We start from the raw sequence: 10,461 nt of genomic DNA on the forward strand, positions 1-10,461 counted from the left end.
CTAAACATTAAGTGTTTTAATTCACTTANGAACTTACAAAACAACCAAAAAGGTTTTTAAATCAAAATATAAATTTGGTAACTCTCACAGAGAAATTTTCAATACAAAGTAAATATGAAAGACTTATAAAGATTTTATTTTCTCTTTAAACAAAAGCATTAGACGATGTAGAGAAAGAGAGAAAGCGTAATACCAAGCTTGTTTATCTTCTTTTTTTTCTCTTATTCCATCATCTATATAGTCTTATTCGAAAAATNTTTGTTAGACTGAGAGTTGACTTTCATGTAGAATTCATAACCTTTTTAGGTAGGTAGTTATCTCAGGTCTACATTGTAGAGTTACTATGCTTTATCATAGCTTTAACAAAAGTAGCTTGTACATTCTGCAGAGGTTGAAGGTTTAAGGAAACATTCCTGAAATGTCTTCCTATTTCTTAACGTCTTTATCGATCTTGTGNAGAAATTTGAGTAAATGTCTTGTACTTTCATGATCTGCACAAACAAAGAGAACAAAACATACAAGCAAAGAAGTACCTTTTCGTACGTGCAATAAATGTTTCAAAATTTGGAAATCATTTAGGAATATTACGTGTTTAAAATATTTTGGCATATGTCAGCTCATTGATAGAAACATCGTTTAGGAAGAAAAGTCTTTAGTGTATGATTTTTAGATGATATAACATGTTAATCGCTTATTTTATAAAACTATTTGTAAGTTTCACTACATCGTTAACGAGCTTTTCCTAGATGATTTTTTTCTTTAAACACTTATTTGTTCAACACTATTTAGATATACAAATTTAAGCTTCACTGTTTTGTTAAGCGTATACTTAGACATTTCCTTTTATTAGAAGTTGTTTGTTAATCATTCTCTCTAAGATGATATATGCTAAAAAATGTTTTCACAAAACATTACTTAATCTACAATTTATGTTGATAAACACTTATTTCATTTCACGTTATTTGTTAAACTTCAAAACAAGAAAATCTAGATCTCTTTCTTGTCTTAACATTTCGTACATGTCACATGTCAATTGATGTAATTCTCAATTTTTATTTTTTTAATTATTTTTTAAAAAACAAAAGTTGTCATGTGTCAAATCATGGTTGTGTCACGTGATAATGAAAGTGTCATGTGTCATAATTAATCTCACATGAGAGTGTTTGTTTTCAATTTATTCTTCATATTTATATTTGTGATTTAATTTAGTCTTCTTTTTTAGTAGAGCAATTTGGTCTCTCTCTCCAATTTGAGACCAAATAAATAATTAATCTTAATTACAACTTCTATATATAAGTTAAAATATTTTTTTATAATTTATATATAAGATTACTCCACTATTGAAATTAATATAGCTTTTTGTACAATTTTACATTAGAAAATCCTTATTTAAACCTATAATTTTTTAAGAATAATAAAAAAATATATGTAAAGTGATACTTGTCACATTAAACATTTAAAAATGACAAGTTTCACTTTATATTTACATTTTTAACGTTTTTAAAAGATTGTAAGTTTTAATAGGGATTTGTTTTATGTAAAAATGTCAACAATAAATTAATTTGATTATTTAGATGGAATGATTTAATTTTAATGTAAAATTTAAAAAGAATATTTTAATATGCAAATATAAATTGTAATTATGTTTAATTATTAGTTTGGTTTTAAATTAGAGAGAGACCAAATTGTTCCGTTTTAAAAAAAAAAGAAATAAATTGAATTAAAATTATAAATATAGAGACTAAATTAAAAACAGGCATTGTCATGCGTGTTGAGACAAAATCACAATGTCGAGCAACCCATGTTTTAAAATTGATCAAAGAGTACTCAACCAAATATTGATGTAAAAAAAAACATCCAAACAATTAGATTTGCTTAATAAACATATGCTTAACCAACAAAATCATCTACCTTAATCACAAGGACAAAATAAAAATGAGAGTAATTTTTATTATGGAAATAACGTCTGATGGAAATGCATACTCTAGACGCTATCGAACTATAAACAAAACACAACATGTTGATAGACATCCCATTAAGCAAAACACTAGCTCATTTGACATAAAACTCTCATCAAACAATATAAAACTCCTTACAAAATTTCTATTCCCATAGTGTCTGAACTAAATGATACATGTATGATCTAGCATCCAAGCACTAATCTCATTTGAATAAAGACACAAAATTATACAAAAATTCTCATAAGACTAGCATTTAATGAAGAAGCCTTTAAAATGTCTAAAGCCAAGAGTTAAAGTAGTGTTTTCTAGACCAAACTATTTAAATGAATTAAAAAATCACTAACAGCATCTAAAAGAGAAAGTGTCTCTCACTAAAATCTCTTTATAGACTATATGAAAAAAATAGACAAACTTTTTATAAAGACACAAGTCTATCTCTTGCGTCCCAAGGGGATAAGAGTTGCTTAACCTATCTTGTTACAGAAAAAATACATATCTCATAGAGTATGTTAATTTGTCTTCGACGAAATTTCTTGTTAATAAATATAAATTTTTAAGACAGAGAAAATAAAAATTCATGTATGTATGTGATTCTTTTTATATATACTGGTATTTTGAAATATTTTCAATTTTGAATATTACTATATTCTTACACATAAAACACAAAAATGTTAATTAAATTTATACAATTATTGTTTTCATTATTCAAATTAAATTCAATAAAATAAAGTTGATTTTATATAGGTATATTAATTATCAAATCATATAAAATATAGTTTCGTAGCATTATATTTAGAAAATTGATTTGTGTAAAATAAACTCGTAACGAAAAACTACAGTTTACTTTATTTTGAAAAAGTAAAATTTAATAAAAATATTTTCATTGAAAGTAAGATATAAAATATTTTTATTCAGCAATCTCTTTTTATTTTCAAATATTAACTACTTTTTATATTATATTTCTTTAATATCATAATATTGATATAATTCGTTACTAAACAATATCACAGTGTTCGCATAAAAATGTTTCACAACTATTATCTTTCTTTCATGTATTAAAAAGAAAGATAAAATAAAGAGACAATACAAAACATTTAGAAAACAAATCAAATTAATTNGCAAACCATCGGTAACATACAAATCCAAAAATTATTATAGTATATTTTATTTGTGATAATTTTATTACATTTGAACACATCTATTGTGGTTGAGTTACAAAGGCTTACTAGCTATCCACCTGCTGAACATGGCATAACCTTCATCAGGCTTGTCCTGAGAAGCTGTGTGTCCTGAACCCTATAAGCAGAATGTAGAATAAATATTAATATATTTTATTTTTAATATAATAAAGAAACAAAATCTTTATAAAAAAAATAATAATTCTATTAATTTTATTTAAATTTCATCGAGTAATATTGTAATATAAGGAAGAACAGTTAAAATATCTAAATTGGATGCTGATATCTTACCTTTACAGTTGCAAATGTCATTTGATTAGAGTATCTTCTTGTGTATCTGCGTGGAATCCAAATTATTCANAAATATAAGATAGATGATATCTTAGGATGTTCTTTATATGAAATAAAATACTCTAATAAGGCGGAAAGGTTTGGATTTCATTTCAATTTACAGTTAGTGGAAAAAAAAAACAAAAGGTGTATCAACTTTTCTATAACTTCTTTTTTTTAATAGTAAATATAGTTTACAATAAAAATAAAAGAAAATTGCTTTTTAAGTGCATACAATATTAATTTCACTAAGTCATAACTTCATTCTTGGTATTTTATATTTATGATACATCATACTGTACCGGTGGTTATAATGTATTATCATAACGTGTATGCATAACTGCATGGCTCAGAAGGGCAAGGGCAAAGAAATACTGAAACTTGGCATTGTTGACATTGAATACAAGAGGTAGGCTTCAATCAGTTCAGTTTTAGATAAAGTTTTATCCTTTTCCCTTTGTTCTTCTTTTCCTTTTCTCTTGCTTTGCTTTGCCAGTGGTTTTTTCTTTGTTCTTCTTTTCCTTCTCTTATAAAAGCCAGAATTTGGCGGCCCGTGTGGAAGAATCAAGCAAGAAGCCAGATTATTTAGCAGTAAAATTTCTGTACCAAGGAGGTCAGACAGATTGTGAGCGTTGATGTGGCTCAGGTGTGTTGTTAGACACAACATTATCAGTATTTTGTTTTTTGATTGAATAAGATTTTGTTAACGTTGATTGCAATTTTTATTATTAGGTGGGGCCTACGAATTGGAGCTTCATGAGCAGAAACCACGGTGCAGTGTGGGACACAAGTAGGGTACCAAAAGGTGCATTGCAGTTTCGTTTAGTGGTAACAGCAGGGTATGATGCGAAGTGGATTTGGGCAAAGAAGGTTCTACCTACTGATTGGAAAACTAGTGTGATATATGATTATGGGTTCAGATAACAGATATATGATTCTAGGGTTCATATAATTATGACTGAGTGAAAAAGATTCCTAAGAGTGGACAACATTAAGAATGGACATCAGCCGGAGTTGAAGTGGAGATGGGAGCCGGCAGAATCGGAGTAGGAGGAAGAGGCATGCATGAAAAGCTGGTGGGTTTTGTGGGTAGGAGAGGGAGAGGGGGAGGAAGAAGGAGACAACGGTGCAGGCATGTAGTCTCATGAGGGAAAAAATCCTAAATTCAAGGTTGAGAGAGGTGGAAGATGAAACTGATGTGTGAAGAATTTTTTTTTTTAAAATTCAAAATTGACACGTTATACTATTCACTGTGCCACGTATTAGACAACTCAGTATGTTTTGTCCAGAATGGTAGCAACACCGTTAAATATTTGACGCTTTAACAAAAAAGGATTAACTTGAATTATTTTTTCAAAAGTTGGGATCAATTGTTACCTTTAAAAAAAGGTACGACCATTTTGAACACAGCCCCCCAAACTAGGAACCAAAAGCGGTATTAAGCCTCTCCAGAAACTCCTGGGCCACAGATGACCATTCTACTGAGAGGTTCTCCAAGAACTCCTGAGCCACAAATGACCATTCATGCCTACTAGGAGGTCCATAGATGAGCAACGCCTAGAAGCACGCTCCCCAATACGACAAATACAACCTCCCTCAAACTTTTAAGTCCTATAGTTAATCATGGCTAAAGCCGAACGATTAACTCGGACTTGGGGGCATATGTATGGTATATAATCAAGAATATCTGAATAAATATCTTTGAGCAAAAGATAAAATAATCAAAGGATACTCAAAAATATCTAATTAAAGATATTTAGCAACTAACCAGATATTTAGGTAAATCTGTTTATATTTTATTGGGCTTATGTCAGTTTAAGGTTCATGAGACAATTTATAAATAGAAAGCCAGGGCCAAAAGCCAGGTACGTTTCATTCGCGTTAAACACACGCTCCTTTGAGTCCAAATACTCAATAGCAACATCATTCCATTAAATATTTAAAGAGTCGAGGCTCTTCAATACACGCCTAACTTGACGTTGGAGTACCTTTTGCAGGTACCTCCCCCTCTCTAGAAGGAAGGCAACCGAGCAGTTAAAGCCTAAAGATCACCGAACAGTCAAGATTGCAGGCGATCAAGCGGCCCAGACGGAAAGAAAACAAACGGAGAACTCAGTTCAACGGTAAAGCCAAGTCATCAAAAAGATAAGTCTCTTGGTCCTACAAAATCCCTACCGAAACATATATCATTTTTCTTGTGTCTTTTGATAGATAAATGTTGTAGTTTATCATCACCTTTACTTAGTGAGAGTTCTCTTTTTCTCTTAAATGGTGGCATAACATTTTTTTAAGACTATATAGGTTAGAAGGAGCTACCACTGCAGAACATAACTTCTGGAGATTTTAGAATTAGAACCAGCAAGACAATGGGCAACAAAATCTTCTACATTTTGGTTCAAATTATGAGTTGTATAAGTTTTAATAGGGTTCAAAGAGAGACTAAGCAAGATCTATAGGATTTTGATAAAATGATAAAACATGGGAAATCATTGCAAATAGATCTCTTTCGTTAAATTGAAAAATGGAGTTAAATTTAAAATAACATGTCCTTGTAACCTGGTTTCATTAAATTACGTAGTAAATTGAAGAGCATGATATGTGGATTTTCATATATTAAACAATTTTAATGAAATCAGGTCACTATAACTCATCCGTTTAAACTTAACTCCGTTATCCATATTTAATGTAAGAATGATCGGTATGATTAAACCTGTATATATATATTGATAAAAAATTATGATATATCAATGACTAATTTCTTTAACATTTTTTCCAAAAAAATAAATAATAGGTGGTGGTTTATTTTGATAACTGACTTAAACAAGTAGAGTATGAAACAGGTGAAAATAAGTAAAAAATTCCAAAGTTTATAAAAACTTTACATTAGAAAAGTCTTTGGGAAAAGATTTTCTGATAACCATTAATAATTTATTCATGCTTAAAAGATTATTTCACTCAGAAAGAAAGTGAATGTACCAATGTCAAGAAATTCACACTTAAAAAAGAAATTATTAAAATTTAAATCGAAAGTCTCAGTGTTGAATAAAAGTCAATAAAATAAACAAATATATAACAAAAAAAAATCACGTATCTATGAATTTTAATATTTTAAATTGAAAATATAAAATTTTATCTTCAATCTCAAACATACGAATTCATTGTAAAGATCGATCTGCTATTTAGTTTTGCATATAAAATCGGTAAACATTTATCATATATTAATTAAAGCTAATGTTAGATTCTCACCCTGCAACTTGGTTTTCTAGAAGCCATGGCCTCCAATCTTCTACAATGGAGTAGTTCAGAGCTCTGATCCATGCTTGAGTCGACATGAAAGGAATACTTGCATCATGATCCCCACTGCCAACAAAACACCAAACATCCTTAACAATCTTCAAACAGTAAAACATATGCAAACTAACTTTTCAAAACAAAACATATATAACTCTTCACCTATATATTAAAGAACGATATCCTTTCGCACTGAGATTTACATGAAAGACGAAGCTACTAGAGATCTCTTCCTCAAAATCACTTTTCCAACAACGTTCCCATTTACCCTTTGTTCCCTGCCATCAAGATACAGAAACTTACCAACATTATTTATATATTTTATCCTTTCATTTTTCAATTATTTCTAGTACTGTACTTATGTGGAAAAATATTTACAAATAATTTATTTTATCATAAAATAATAATGATTTAGGAATATAAAAAAATATACGTTATGCATTAAAAAGTTTTAAATTATTTGTTTTCAAAAATAGTTTTGGGGATAAATGATACAGAATGTATTTTAAAAACTCACTGAAATTTATAAATATTTAATTTGTAAAACAATTTATATTATATATGCAAATAACCTATACATATATATAATATACTCATTATATTATTTTAGTATAAAAGAACCTAATCTTTTTACTCCTTATACTACAAAATTTACATTAAGAGAAAAAAAAGAATAAAAAAAAATGAATATATATGTGAAGGATTTTCTAAAAAATCGATTTTCTAAAAACTCTTATATCACATTTCAAAATAATGAATAAATTTTATTTTTTATATAATATTTAACTTTGTCTTTTTTACTTAATATATAATATAGAATCAGCTTTCAAACAATATATATATATATAATATGTCAAACCTCTCGAATGTGCAGCGATTTCCGAACACTCTGATCATTGGCCCATTGAGTGGCAAGGAAAAAATGATATGTCTACAACAATGTAAAATGTCGAAATCAAATTGAAACCATGGTGGACATCAAGTTTTGAGAGTGCATTTACGGTACGCAAGAATTACTTGGCATCTTGTGTCCCACTCTGTGAGAGGAGAATTAAGAGAGGAGTCAAACTTTTGAGTCAGAGATCTAATCCATGGACCTTCATGTTTCTTAGTAGAATCATCTTTGCAATAGCGATACAAGATGTTATATGGATCGATTCCTGAGAGGCACTGAACATAAGAAACAATATTTATTATTGTGGTGAATAAACTCATCAGGTAAAAAAAAAAACAGAACACAGAATTAGGATGGTAATTACTTGCCTCATCATAGTAGTTGAGATCTCTTAAACACAATTCGTTTCTAAAATCTACATTTATATATTCTTCTTTACAATTTCTCTTCAGTGACTGTCCATACATGAGGTCAGAATCGATGTCATTTAAACAAGTTATTTTTGAATAAGTAGCATACTATTTTCGAATAATCAGCATACACTTTTAAACAAACAACGTATAATTTATGAATAAGCAACTTGGTTTTATTAGTTATGTAGTAGTCATTATATAAATTTTTGAAATAATATAAAGATCTACCACGATATCTCTGAAAATAGCATATCATGTATAACTGATGTTTGTAATAACAAATTATTCCTATCATTTATGACTAATTAATATCATTCTCTTAATTTTTTTAGAAGTAGTTGTACTTGAATGGTTGATTAGACTGTGCTTATCAATATAGAAAGGATGTCTAAATATTTTCACACACAATTTAGGTCAAAACTTCAGTTTGGGGAATTAAGAGAATAAGAGAATTTCTGGGTTCAACTCCACTTAGCATGATATTTACAATTAATATTGTCAATAATAAAAAAGTCAACACTTCAGCAGTTGGGACAAACTTTACTCAAAATTAAAATGCAAATAGCATTCTTAAACAAAAGAAAAACACTTCCATTACCTCATAGAGTTCATCAGAAATAAGTCCCATACCATGAGCAAATGGGATTTGTTCATTTTTTTCTTTTCTTGTTGTTAATGGGTTCCCTAGCAGATATCCCTGAAAATATCATAAGATCAATTTAGACTTCAAAGTGGTATCTGAAAAGCTATTGCTTCAAGGACTTGGGGTTTTGAAAATTGAACTAAGTTATTAAAAACTCATTCTCTGGAGTTTTATTTTGTCTGTAGTAAATGTAGACAACTTGACAAAACTTGATTTACCTCTTGGTGATGTTTTCATACAATAAAGAATACATGCAATTTATAAACTCAAATTTCATAAATGATATACTCAAAACAGACAAAAATAACTAACTCATTAACTACCTAAACTCCAACGGTTAATACATTCACTACGCTAATTGTCCATAAAGGTTAATATATTTAAGTTTATAAAAAACCCAACAGTAAAAGCACAGACAGAGAAACTGATAGCAAACCTGGAGATTTATTGGTGGTTGAAGACCAATTTCATTTCCTGTTGATCAAAGAAATCGAAGAATAATTGCAAGATTTATTTTATATGTGCATGCATGATAAGCTTTTTATATGTTAGTTAAATGTAAAGTGAGATTTAGTTTGTATAAAACTGATTTTGTGATATTCAATGAAATTTAAAGTTTATTTTTAAGATGTAATCAAAGACTACGCATCAAATCCTATATGTTATTCGAGTGTTTGTTATCAAATCCTGAACTAAAAGGGATCCAAGTTATAAGAGGATCAAATTATTACCATATGAAAAGAAAGAAGAAATAAAGAAGAACGTAGAAGACGACATTAAAACTATAGCGAAAAACATCCAAGATATAAGAAATTAGTAGAAAATATTAAAATATCAAGAAATCTTATAGTTAAACCAAGCCATTTTAAATTCCATACCCTTTGAAATTTCTTGAACAATGGCAGGGCCAGCTATGCCAGAATATGAATCACCTCCCATGTAAAAGTCATTTGAAAGAAATTCGGGGTGATCAATCAGCCACTACAAAGATTACCATACGAAGATTGCAGTTTAATAAAACAGTGATATGAAAATTACTTGTTTTCAAAATCATTAGGAAAGGGGAATCTAGTGATGAAACAAGGAAAACTCACGAAAGATGATAAGAGTGACATTATAACATGCACAGTGAATGTACCTTCCTAAGAAATTGATGAGTATGGTGAACTAACTTCCAGTCATTTCTATTAGCAGTGAGATTTTTTGCATACGAGAAGCCAGTTCCTAAAGGCAAGTCTACAAAAATAATGCTAGACACCTGTCAAAAGAAAACACAACAATTATGAAATTAACTATGGGATGAAATCAAGGTCAAATGAGGAAGCATTATGAAATTTCTACCTTCGTCCAGGACTGTGGCCTCAACACCAAATTTGGCACGTTCCCATCGTACTTCTCTGTCTTGAATGCAAACGGACCTATACCACACATCCAATTGATTCAATTTTTTTGATGAAGTTAATATTTGAATGCTTTCATTATCATAAGTTTGAACTATCTAAAATGGAAATAAAGGTTTGGTAAAATAAATGCATTATATAGCAGTAATTGTCCCTTCCATATATAAGATTGAAGGGTATTTCAATCCAACTCCAGTGTTTGTTATCAAAGAAATTAACTCAGAAAGTTTTCATCTCAGAATTACCTATTTGAAAAGCAAGACCAGAAAACGAAGAGCAACCAGGACCTCCAGTTAGCCAAAGCAAAAGAGGATCTTTTGCAGGGTCATTCTCTGACTTGATAAAGTAGT

At 29.3% G+C, this 10,461-nt stretch overlaps 1 protein-coding gene across 5 annotated transcripts in view; it reads right to left on the reverse strand.

Moving 5' to 3' along the window:
- Nucleotides 1–3,054: 3,054 nt before the first annotated feature.
- Nucleotides 3,055–10,461, reverse strand: part of LOC106753463 (serine carboxypeptidase-like 11) — a 31,168-nt gene continuing 23,761 nt past the window's right edge. For 2 of the 5 annotated variants that reach the window (XM_014635274.2, XM_022777519.1), the window contains exons 3-15: nucleotides 10,357–10,425; nucleotides 10,053–10,129; nucleotides 9,850–9,969; nucleotides 9,590–9,692; nucleotides 9,148–9,185; nucleotides 8,667–8,765; nucleotides 8,024–8,110; nucleotides 7,778–7,930; nucleotides 7,620–7,691; nucleotides 6,923–7,038; nucleotides 6,716–6,829; nucleotides 3,431–3,476; nucleotides 3,055–3,257 (exon numbers count right to left, since the gene is read on the reverse strand). In XM_014635274.2, coding sequence (XP_014490760.1) covers nucleotides 3,174–3,257; nucleotides 3,431–3,476; nucleotides 6,716–6,829; nucleotides 6,923–7,038; nucleotides 7,620–7,691; nucleotides 7,778–7,930; nucleotides 8,024–8,110; nucleotides 8,667–8,765; nucleotides 9,148–9,185; nucleotides 9,590–9,692; nucleotides 9,850–9,969; nucleotides 10,053–10,129; nucleotides 10,357–10,425 — 1,178 coding nt within the window. In that variant the 3' untranslated portion in view covers nucleotides 3,055–3,173. The remainder of the gene's footprint in view (nucleotides 3,258–3,430; nucleotides 3,477–6,715; nucleotides 6,830–6,922; nucleotides 7,039–7,619; nucleotides 7,692–7,777; nucleotides 7,931–8,023; nucleotides 8,111–8,666; nucleotides 8,766–9,147; nucleotides 9,186–9,589; nucleotides 9,693–9,849; nucleotides 9,970–10,052; nucleotides 10,130–10,356; nucleotides 10,426–10,461) is intronic. The other 3 variants (XM_022777517.1, XM_022777518.1, XM_022777520.1) reach the window with 3 other exon arrangements.

Source organism: Vigna radiata, unplaced genomic scaffold, assembly GCF_000741045.1.
Source record: "Vigna radiata var. radiata cultivar VC1973A unplaced genomic scaffold, Vradiata_ver6 scaffold_133, whole genome shotgun sequence".
Lineage (NCBI taxonomy): Eukaryota > Viridiplantae > Streptophyta > Magnoliopsida > Fabales > Fabaceae > Vigna > Vigna radiata.